The sequence below is a fragment of the Rousettus aegyptiacus genome, unplaced genomic scaffold (assembly GCF_014176215.1).
Source record: "Rousettus aegyptiacus isolate mRouAeg1 unplaced genomic scaffold, mRouAeg1.p scaffold_m13_p_4, whole genome shotgun sequence".
Classification (NCBI taxonomy): domain Eukaryota; kingdom Metazoa; phylum Chordata; class Mammalia; order Chiroptera; family Pteropodidae; genus Rousettus; species Rousettus aegyptiacus.
This window is the reverse complement of record NW_023416307.1, coordinates 14200547-14213134: the sequence shown is the minus strand read 5'-3', so window position 1 is coordinate 14213134 and position 12588 is coordinate 14200547. Positions and strand designations below refer to the sequence as shown.

Sequence of the window (12588 nt, the reverse complement as noted above, 5' to 3'; positions counted from 1 at the left end):
TCTAATAAATAACATATATTATAATTGCTTTTATATAATTAGAATATAACTTCCATAAGAATAGTTGTCTCATGTTTATCCTAGAATATAGAAAGTTGTCTGGCTCATATTAGATTTAGATGAATTATTGGATGTATAAAAGATAAGTGTGTTTAAATGGTTTACTTACGAGTCATAGTTGACATGCCCAATTAATAATGGTATATGTGAGTCCATGGCTTGTGATAAGGGTAAAGGATGTGAGTGTATTTGAGAAAATAATTTCCACTGATACCTCAGTAATAAATGAATGCTTCAATGAAGAATAACAGAGGTAAGAAAGATATAACCAAACACAGATTTCTGGATTATTTTAAATTAATTGGTAGACTTAAAAATTTATGAAAAAATAAAGTTAACAACAATTATTCAGAGACCTCGTATTACCTGTAAGGAGAACAGTTTAAACATATGTGATCAAATACTATAGAAAAATCAATAGAATAATTATTTGAATTTGGAAATTTCACTATAAGTTGGGTAGTGAAATGAGAATGAATTTATAGGGTTTCAGGTGTGTCGCAGATTGACTATCATGTTAGATTAAGTTCACAATTGATGTAGGAAAAATATATATATATATATAATCTTATTGGAAATAAAGCAGCCACTCAGAGCAGAAGTAGACAGAACCCATCACAGTCCCTGAGGTGCACGCAGTCCATCATGACATTCTGTTTATTAGGGTCTTACTAAATCTAGGAAGTTCATTCCTTTATGTATCAAGTCTCTTAACAATTAAGACATGTACCAGATTGAGGCTGATGAAGAAACCAAGCAGAAAAGAATTTAATATAGAGTTGGGTCGTTATAAACATATTGGAAAAGCAGAGGAAAGGGAAGACACTAGATAGCCACTCTTCTCCCAGCTTCAAGGTCACAAAATAGCACAAGCGAGGTCCCAGATCAACAGGAACTGCAACTGCTAGCCAGAGTTCATGAATCCGTGCTGTTAAGCTACCCCTCTACTGACATCACGGCCACTTTGCAGCAGAAACTGTGTGACTATATTGTGGTGTACAGATTTCAGCTGCTGTCATCATTTACATCTGCAGGTCTTCTTGTTCACACACACTTTCTCAGAAAAGTGGGAATGGCATTCACATTTCTTCAGCATTCTAACCCACTTTCATGTGTGTACCAACCTAAGTGCCTCCATGGCACTTAGAACCATAGCAGCCAGTGAGTCTAGGAAATGAAGATTTTAGCCCTTTACCCCTTATGGCAAAAAGGTATAGCTCAGATGATAGAACTGGATGTGGAATATCAATAGATAACTAGGATAGCGTTTAAAACACCATTCTTGATACTTCCAGTAAAGACAGGTTGACAAATATCAAACTCCTCCAATTGGCCTATGTTTAGCAGTACCACATCCTCATCTGAGTCGTTGACTCTGAATCATACCTTAGTCGCCAGCTTCCAGCATCCTAGAAAATCAAATTCCCAGAAGTAAAGATGCCAACACAGAAATTAGGAAGAACCTATTCAAACAATGCGACATGGAAACAAAGAGTTTATTGCTTGAGAAGAAAGTAGGACTGAAGAAAGTTTGTCATTGGAGAGATCATTATATTTTGACAATAAGACTAAAAATCTGAAAGAAAAGAGCTGATCATGCCATGTTCTGGAGAGGGAAAAAGTAAAAGGAATGTTGCTTAGAGGTAGAGGTTTGCCTTGGGTAAAGGAGAACAGACTGCCATTATAAAGTCTTTCAATGATAGGTGCAATATGACTGTTTGATTGAATCGTTTTCACTTTTGATATTGAGATCTTTTTTTTTTATTTTTTATTTTGGCCGGGAATTGAGAATGCAGTGGCGTTAGAGAGTATAAAGAGCTAACACACATACACATACACAACTCATCTTTTGTTTCATCATCTTCAACATATTATACTCTGTTTATTCTGAAGCTGAGAAAATACTATTTTATAATTCCATGATTAATCTTCATTTTTAAAATGTTACTTAAAAATTTACTCATCCAAGATCTCCTTGGCTCATTATATTCTCTAATTCCCTTCCTTTTGTTCCATATGAGTATTTTAGGCATATACTTTGATAATTTTGCTTTATAGAGTATATCTTCATTTTGGGATGCTTTTTTGTTGAATAGAGGGACATAATATTTGATATACTATTTCAAAGCTGCTTCTAAACATGTATATGTACATCTGATTATTACCCTCTTCCTTTTTCTTAAGGCTTCATGTACTTCCACTTAACTTATTAGTTTCTCTTTATTTAATTATATTATTTTATTTTATTAGAATTAAAGTCAGAGGAGGAACTTCTTCCATTATTCTGCTACCTCTTACAAGAGAAAATAATCACCAAGGCAGCATTTTTCTGTTTTCACATTTATACTTTGATCAAATTATGACTTCAGGCATATGTACACATATCAAAACATTTATCAACATTATTTATATGCTGACAGCAAATTTAAAGTAAGGATAATATTTGTGAATGCCCAGTGATCTATATCCATCAATTTATCCTCAAAATAGCAACTTTAATATTGGCGTTATCATTGCCATTTGGTTTATGAGGAGAATGAAACCCAGCGAATTTAACTTGTACAGGTTCATACAATAGCACCAGAGATTACTCCCATGACATACATGCATTTGTAAGCTGATCCTCAGTATTGATATCTGTTACCGAATATTTGACTGAAACATTGATATATGTCAATGGATACAAAATCATTTAGTAGAAAGAGGATGGTTTTCGGGGAGGACAGCAAAAACCATAATGACTAACATTTATTAAGTGCATAGAGTCTTTCAGGGTTTGTTTAAAGTGCTCTATAAGACTCGATACTCATAGCAACCCTACCAGTGGATATTATTCATATTTTCATTGCAGAGAGAAAAATAGTGTTGGTTGAAAAGATTAAGGGGCTCATCCAAGGTTGACAGAAGGAGCAAGGTTAAACTTTGGATCCTTAGATTCTGATGATACATATTCAGGGTGTTTATCCAAGTCTGCACTGGTACTACTAGAGGTGAAAAGTCAACAAAGAAATACACGTTTTCACAATTGTTTTATCTATTCATTCAATGATGGGTGGTATTCATTAATTATTGAGATGGAAGGTGCTGAAAAGTAGTTTAGAAAAATATACTAATAATGATGGGAGCATTGTGTATGAAATTTGACACATGGGACTGACTATTTGTTAGTCTTTTACAGTGTGATCTGTTTGCATACACCCATTGAGGTTAGATAATTCAGGATCTTGAAAACCAGAGTGAAAGTCTAAGTTGGATATTGTAAGGAAGAGGAAGCTCCTCAATACACATCTCATGGAAGTGACGTGATTAGAGTGGTGCTTTAGAAAGATTGATGTTACATTTACACACCATATGGATTGAAATGTGCTGGCATGTCCAATAGGAAAAGAAGCCTAGAGCCACAAATGGCACTGCAGGCAGAGGCAGGGAGGGCCTGGGGTTGGGAGCTAATAGGGAAATGGGAAGGAAGAGGTGGACATAAGAATTATGACATGGGAAAGGTGAAAATAACTTTGTGAATAATTGTGATGTATAGGAGATGTATAAATATGATTATAACAATTTAGAGAGTGGAGAGAATTGGAGATGTTAGTTTTAGGCATACCAGACACTCTTCCCTTGGATATATTCTGTATCTTTGTATATTTTTAATTACTGAAATATTTAATTTATCATAAATTTCCTGAGGACTGAATATATTCTAGTTACTTTTCTCAGTGTTACATGTACATAGACATGTGTACATCTATAAACAGATAATCATTTAGTAGTAAGTGGTTGGACATATCAAATCAGAATGTATAAAAAAAGTTTAGGAAGATACTAGAGCTATATATCATAAGTATGCTTTTCTTTTAAAACAGGTAACAGAAAGAGGCGGCCAACAAAAAATAAATGTAAATTAAAAGCTACAGTAACAGTCAGCAGGTTTGAAAATAGACTATGGCTATTTCTAGACTAATTGGCTAGAGAAAGATACCCACCGGCCCATATTTGGTGGTGGCACCATTGGAGAAAAAAGAAGCATTGATTATCTGGAGGTGTATCACAGCAGGGTACATAGCTTAGCCAATGGCACGTGCCTCTATGGACAGAGTAAGAACCAAGGACCGTGCCCTGTGGTCAAAGGTGGGAGCCCAAGGGGAATCACATTTCCTCCTCCTTCTCCATTACTTAGCACCTTTCCTTTTGAAATGTATCATCAAACTGAAAATTATCATTGCTGTGATGTCCAACTTAGACTTAGTCGACATTAGAGAGTCACTCAGCACGGGGTAAAGAGTTGGCAGTCTTATTAAGAACAATGTGTGTGTGTGTGTGTGTGTGTGTGTGTGTGTGTGTTTTCCTCTTCTAAAAACTTTAGTCAAACTTCCAGAAAAAATTATCCTACAGTTATAATCTAGGGATTAAAGAAACATAAAAACCATGATAATGTTTAGGTATGACAGCTTGAAGAGATGATTTTGATAATTTGATTCTTTTTATTTCCAGATAAGATTTTAATAGCAAAATGACTTTGAGATGCATCACTATTCTACATATTTATTTCCATAGCTGAGTGTTATAACATAATGTACTTCATAGGATCTTTAAATAATTTAACTGTTACTATTTAGAGCTGAAATGTACACTGTTGTGTTTCTTTACAACATTCACATCCAAAAGCCATAAACCTGCCCTCCTGGCTCTTGCCCAGCACTATTTAGAAGGCAATGTTTTTATGTGATCTATCAGTGCTCTCTTTTAACTCTTGCAAATACAGCATATTTGACTTTTGACAGTCATTAATTTTTTATATGAATGCTTGATTGTTTCTGAACAGAAATTCATTTTACTGCATTATTTTCAACCAAGAGTTTTTCTTGTTGTTCTCATAAAGGTAATTCTAGAGATAAAATAACTTATTTATATGCTTATATCATACATACTGGGTGTTATATGCCATCGAGTCAGCTCTAACTCCCGGCGACTCTACCAATGAGCGATGCCCAGTGTCTTCTCAACAGCCCTCCTCAACTCCTGCAGACTCATGCCTGTGGTATCTTTTTTATGGAGTCGGTCCATCTCATATCTGGTCTTCCCCCTTTTCCTGCTGCCTTCTTTTTTTACCCCAGCATTATTGTCTTTTCCAAAGAACCTTGCCTTCTCATGATGTGCTGGAGTAGGACAGGTTCGGTTTTGTCATTTTTGCCTCCAGCAATGATTGAGGTTTAGTTTGCTCGAGGATCCACTTGCATATTTTTCTGGTAGTCCAGGATATCCGTAGAGCTCTCTTCCAACACATATTTCAAATGAATCAATTTTTTTCCTATCAGTCTTCTTCACTGTCCAACTTTTGCGTCCATCCATAGTAATTGGGAATATGAGGGTGCGCATGATCTTAGCCTTGGTCTCTAAGGACGTATCTTTGCTCTGGTGATCTTTCCTGTTTCTTCCATTTTTGCTCTTCTAACTCTCAGCCTTCACTTGATTTCCTAATTATATGTAAATTTTCAAACTTTATAGTTATTTCCAATATGATATTAAAAAGAGATAGAAACAAAGATAGAGAGAGAGATTTTTAATGTTTAATGTGTCTTTGATTGATCATGTTTCTGGAGTAGAGGTTTCATTAATTTTCGCATTGAGACATATTTATCTCTTATTTTCTCCTTTTACTCGTTTGGACTTTCAGATAAATTTTTAATAAAATTATGTATACTAGAAAAGGAATTAAGGCCACACTCAGGATACCTCATTGAGCTTGAAATAATGTAAGTAATAGATTGACACAAAAACACACACAAGAATGAGTTTATAGTTGTTTATTAAATACAGAGATTAAAATTTAAATATCTCAACTAATTGTTATTATTAAATAATACATAAGTGAAATTAGTTCATAGTGACATTTTCTCTAAATGTAACACTTGGCCCAAATTTATTAATAAAATATTAATGAACAAAAAGAAAACAAATCTCACATTTTCATAAGAGATAATTATTTATACTAATGATTCAATAAAATCTTTATTTCTTATTGTGTTTAATTATACCTATATTCCCTCTCACTTCTCTCTCTCTCATGAGCTTATTTTTCTTGAATGCAAATAAAATGCTTACATTGTACAGAAAAGGCAGAAGGAAAATTATTCTCTCAATAAATGAGATTTGATATCGAATGTTTTTCTATTTTTTTTGTTATGGTAGTAAAAATTGCTTAGTGTATACTTTCTTGCAATTTAAGGAGATTACTCAGCAGTTTATGCAAGCTTTGTAATTCAAATATATTGAGTTTATAAGCAGCAATATTTCATTATTCCTAATTTTCAGAACACCAAAAGTCTTAATAATGGTCATCTATGTTACCTGGGTTATATTTCCTTTGTTTTTGTTCCGTTGTAGATGTGCCATCCAGTCCCTATGGAGTAAAGATTATAGAGCTGTCACAGACCACAGCCAAGATTTCTTTCAATAAGCCAGATTCCCATGGAGGTGTGCCTATCCATCACTATCAAGTGGATGTCAAAGAAGTGGCATCAGAAACCTGGAAAATAGTACGCTCCCATGGAGTTCAAAGTGAGTCAATGATTTCAAAGTGTGCTAATTAATTCAAGCTGATCATAAATATACCTGTGTGGTTAGCTTTTTATTTTCCTTCAACATGTACTTTTTCTTTTCTTTTAATATGGTGGAATTGAGAAGACATTTTCACTGCCCTATTCTTCCTGAGAATAAATTTGAGAAAGAGTAGAAAAGTTCACATTTTTAATAAAGATGGATGAGCTTAGCAAAATCACCAATGTTCACTTCCAGGGGAAAACAGTGTCTAAATTTTGTTAGTGGTAAAACAGTTGCTTACATGTTAGATTTGATGGCTATGTATTCTCAAATGTATGCATGTTTCATTTATTAATAATATTTCATCCATTAGTGAAAGTCATACTGTAAAATGCAGATATCATATGAATGTATTCATAATACCATCTCTAAAAATTCATCGGTGTACTAAAATTTATTTCAAAATTGTGTTCTGAAAACTCAAATTTTTACCACCAATTATGGCTTTTTCAGTAATAGAATTAACTAATTCTGAGAAGTTAAAATAATTTTCAACACTTCTTTTCACTGATGCAGTATTTCATTAAGTAAAAATGTGATTTTTTTTTCTTACTGTAAGAAGACATTAAAGTAGGAGATAATAATAAATTATCAGAGGTGGACTTTCTTGGTTTGGACAAAGAACTACATTGAGTGTCTCAAAAGGACAGCATAAGATAGTGAGGAAATTAATGCTCCATGTGTCCCTCATCTGATGACCCTTTCTTGACCCTAACCTATATGGTGTAAGGGTTCTGAAAAAAGCCCAAGCTTTCCTGTGAAGAATTGTTCTAGTGGACAATGTAGACAGAACGGATAAAGTCATTCTAGTCTCACCTGTGTGGGCAGCTGCTTGTTCAGTTTTTATTGAGAGTAACTGCAGCTTTTAGATAGAAATGTTATAAATATTATCAATCATTAATTATTTCATACATGCTTCAAACAATGTCCCCAAACAGGTCAGCTCTTATAATTTCTTTAGTGATAAAGAATTTCGTATAGTCAGTGTTTTTGTGTTCATGCTATTTAACTCAAGAAAGATGTATAAAGATGGTTCCCAAAAGAATGATCAAGTTCAAGGACTCTAGTAAAAGAAATTATTTTCCTAGATACGAAAATAATATTTATTTTTTTAAGAGAGAGAAAACAAGAGTGGTGGAAGGTAAGAGACAGAAAGAAAAAAAAAATGAATGACTTCTGATACTGCAGAACAAAATGGGTGCTCGAACACAAGCATGAAAAAAGTAATGTGAAGTCTAAACATTATAGAAATGATACTTGGCAAAGTAGTACTGCTACACCTAAGCCCACCACCCTGGGGGACAATGTTAATCGCCTCACTCAAGATTTCTTATAAAGTTGCAACACTATGGAGAATGTACGTGAACTTAGTCTGACCAAGCTGATCAAGTTAAAAAACCTGACTTTGTATCCTATGTAACCATCTCTCAGAAGCATATTTTTATGCTTATAAAACAGATATATAATAACCAAAGACACTTGTTAATTTATACTGATAAATCACTTTTCCAAAAATTAAACATTCAGAGTATATATGATAGATATATTCTTTACCTGTAAGAAACTTTTTGGTGAGTCTTAAATATCAGTAAAGGAAATTTCATGAATGAGATATTTAATGTACTCATATTGGGAGAGGTTAAAGCCTCCAATATGAGACCAAAATACTCAAAGTCTTGGCTGGAACTTTCTTACTTTTACATGAGGAAATTTTCTTCATCTCCATCGATGATTGTTGTTGTTGTTGTTGTTTTCTGTTTCCATGACTTACTCTTCTTTCACAGATATACTAACATATACCTTAAATCAGATTACAGTCACATAACCAAACCATTGTATGATCTCAACTCTGTGTAGTATAGTAGTATAAACATTTTTTTTTAATTCAGTTAGTATTTTTACCCATTCTTTTTGAATCTCTCTTTCAGTTATATAACATCTTTGGCAGACACTGTAGATTTATGGCTATCTTCAAGTACAAATACAGTTAGTTGAGTCTCGCACAGTTTAAAATGTACAAAATCCAATTTAGCACTATCATCTATTTTGACTATCATGACAGCTGGACTTATCCTGGGGAGCTGAGAGTGGGCAGGTGGCATGAACTATGTATTGTTTGGAAGAAAAAAGGAGGGAAATAGCTCTAATTTTTCTGGTGCTGTAGATTTCTCTGTATGGTCCCTGCCAACTGTGCTTTCTGTGAGACAGACATCTAAATATCTGTCCCTTGGGAATACAGATGTGGAGTGCAAGACAGACAAGTTTTGGTTGCCAGTGGTCTTCTGTGTATGTATGTCTAAGTGTGTGTGTGTGTTTCTAGCTCATGCATTTATTTTCTTCTAAGAACTTTGAGGTTCCTAGCTCCTTGCAGGGGACCCACCCTCAGATCTGCCTTTGCATTGTCTTTCCCTCAATGAAGACGTTCAAATCCAATCTTCTGTATCAGAGACGTGTGCAAAAGCTTTTGGTTGTCTTATTAGCAGTATTTCAACAGGACTGCAATAACCGATTGAATAACAATTACACAGCTGATCCTTTAGCTTCAAGTATTCTCGTCCACTTCATTTTTGATGTTTCAAAGTTTGTCTTCCTTTTCTGTGAGATAATATATGAATTTTAAAAGATTTTTGAAAATGGTACATATAATTTGTAAATGTACTTAGACTTATTTTTCTGGCAGTGTAGATGAACCTATTGCTGAAAATCTGAAAACTTTCAAACACGTATGTTTTTGAACAGTGAAAAATGCTTATTGTTTGCCCTTATTTTATAGTTTGTGCTAATCTTTCATCTTGAAGTTTAAGAGATTTTTGTAAACATAATTATACTCATGCCTTTAAAGCATTTGTTAAGATAGATTTAGGTTTATCTATGAAAGACAGGTGCATATGGTCATAAACATTTCAGCTAATTTTTTTTTTTGCCCTCAATGTGGCTTTATTTATTTATTCTAATTTACATAAGTTTAGTTGATGTTCAGTTAGTTTTCCTTATTTATAAATGTCTATAATTTATTATATACTCTTCATGTATATACTTCTAATTGGTGATATCACCAGCAAGACATAAATATCAGCTCTTGCTTGATTACAATGTCATTTAGCAGGAAAATTTTAGCATAAAAATTTTCTTGTTAGTAGATTCTGATTCTAAATAACTCATTAATTATTATGAAAGTATGAATTTCACCTGCTAACTCTGCACCTGGTCCTAAGTTTAGGGTGCAATCGAGGCCTGGACCTATTATTATATTCTCCTTCAAGGTTTTAGCTGAAATCTTACTGATTATTCCAACCATTGAAATGATACAAACTCATTTTAAAAATGTGGAGACTTGTGAACAAATCAGATATCAACAACTTAAACTATTCAAATATAGAATGTGAGTCATTCTGACATAATTTTGAGTGAAAAACATGTATCACAGGTGTAGCAGGGCTTTTTGAATTAGAGGGTTACATGACACATTCATTACCATATCATTTAACACTTCGTGTATTCTAGACACCTCCTGGGGCAAAAATGAAGAGAAAATAATAATCTTGCAAAACGTGCTATCCATTTCCCCAATTTTTGACATAGAAATGAAAAATTAATATTTTCAAATATCAAGTTCTTTGTAACAGAGAATAAAACGATTCTCTCAAATAGCGTAATGTATTTCCTTAGATTTGTGAGATGTTTAACCAGTTAGAATCACACTTAGAAAGAAGTCCTTTTAGTCTCAATCGTAATTATTATATGCTCTGTTTTATTGGGCTTGAGGGTATAATAGAACTGTTCTTTTGTCCCAAAATGAAGGAGAGAGTTTTTATTTGAAAATAATAGCATTTTGAAAATGGAACCTTCATTGGAAACTTTTAGTTTTCAAATTCTTAATATTTTCACTTATCAAAGGTAGTAATAACTGACTACAACTTGAAAATAGCTAAACAGTTGGATTTTTTTTAGTCCTTTTATTGCATATCACCACAAAACCTTCAATGTAGTTTTGTAGGATTTAATTGCATACTCTATATTTTAATCTATAAATGGTAATTGTAACATTATAGTTTTTAGTTTGTAAATAGCCATAAAGGTTGTATACATGCTTTATTATTACATGTAATTCCAACTTTTTATCCAGGTTTTAATTTTAGTGAAAGTTTGATTTTAATTAAAATCTGAAGGAAAAATCAATTTATATTATATAGAAAACCTTTTTTAGTTCTGTGGAGAAGTAGCATTCAATAAGATTTAAAAAAAAAATTGTTTTAAAGTATAGTTTTGGATTTATAAAATATATGCTGTTGCCTGATGGGTCAGCAGACTAATTGTGAATAGACGCTTAAGATAGAAGAGAATGAAGATTAATAGATCAAATACTGACAAACATGTTGCTACTTCTTAGTACCTTCTTTTGTCCCTGAAGGGCTGCCATAAAGTCAGTGGCTTTAGCAGCCCTGGTTAATGAAGAACCTTCCTGGCTCGAATGCTCCAGAATTACAAGTTTTTATCCTTTATACCGATTTAGAGCGAGGTCTTCGCATCAAAAGCATATTTATTTATTACATGTGTGGAATTTCCTACCAACGCCACTGTTCAGAACCTAGTTTCTCTCATGATTTAGCTTTTCATGATGCTCTCCCACCCACTTCCCTAACCCTGCCACAAAAACACATCGTGTGTGTGTGTGTGTGTGTGTGTGTGTGTGTGTGTGTGTGTGTGTGTGTAGCAGGCTTGGATACAAAGGGTTTTTTATGTTATTTGCATTAGAGAATTGTTTAACTTTTAAAACTAAACATTAATGCCCTTTAGAAATAAGATAAATTTGGTGGTTTATTTTGTAATTTTCCCCACTGTTTTGTATCAGAATTTCTTAATTAAATGTTGGCTTTTCTTGCTTGATTTTCCAGTTATCCTGTGCTTTCTCTCTCATTGTCTCTACTTTTATTTTTCACTCTAAACTTTTTTTTCAACATTTATATTTATCAGTTTATCCATCATTTTTTAAATTTCTAAGTCTTTTATCCTCTGATCATTTCTTATTTCATGCATACAATGGAGAGTCTTTAATTTCTGATAATTGTAATGATGCCTGTTTTCAAAGTTGTATTTGCTCACTAATTTGTTTTTATTTTCCTAGACTTATTTTTTTTGTTGTTATTTGTTTTATTCTCCACTATCCACATTGGAAACTTTTCTTAAGTATTTGGTGATTCTTGTCTGAATGTGTTTATTCAAAAGTGAAAACACCATTCGGTTCTGTTTCAAAGGCAGGGCTTTTCAAGCCTTGTGATAAGATGGGTTTCTAACATCCTCATCAATAATGTCTGTGAAATGTCAGCTGTTTGTAGGTGTCTTTTTGGGACTGTTCAGCTGTTATCAACATACCTGGCTGCCAAGGCTCTGTGGAAAAACTGCTCGTGTCAGATGGTGTCAGTATAGTGCAGCACATAGGTTCCACACTTTTACATGTTAGAATTCCAACATCTAAAGCTCTTTGGTCCAACTTATCTAGATAATAGACCTTTCCTCTTCTGTAGAGATGAGAGAGAAGAATGTCTCTTCCCTTAAATTAGAGAAGACATAAGATTACAGTTATTCAGATGTGTAAAAACCATCCCGTTTTTAGCTCTCATCTTCTTATACTTAAAATTTCTGAGATTTTTCCAAGTTCTGTAGGTCTAATCATTTTACCTCTCCTTGGCATCTCATCTTTGAATACAGACATCTATTATTTTTGATGTAATGTTACATTTTTACATTTGTACTTTTTAATTTTTAAAGCACAACCATATTAAATTAATTGTTAATATATTAATAACTACAATGTTAATCATTATAATTTCAGAAAAAATGAGCATTTTTCTTACTTGGGAATGATCAGTCCCTATAATTAGCTATGTTCTCTGGTTTGTTGTATGGCTTATGGGGGAAAAAAATCAC

The 12588-nt window shown here is 33.2% G+C and overlaps 1 protein-coding gene across 2 annotated transcripts in view; it reads left to right on the top strand.

The window, feature by feature from the left end:
* NCAM2 (neural cell adhesion molecule 2) overlaps positions 1-12588 on the top strand; it is a 395919-nt gene that overhangs the window by 323759 nt on the left and 59572 nt on the right. For both annotated transcript variants that reach the window (XM_036218500.1, XM_036218501.1), the window contains exon 12: positions 6445-6618. In XM_036218500.1, coding sequence (XP_036074393.1) covers positions 6445-6618 — 174 coding nt within the window. The remainder of the gene's footprint in view (positions 1-6444; positions 6619-12588) is intronic.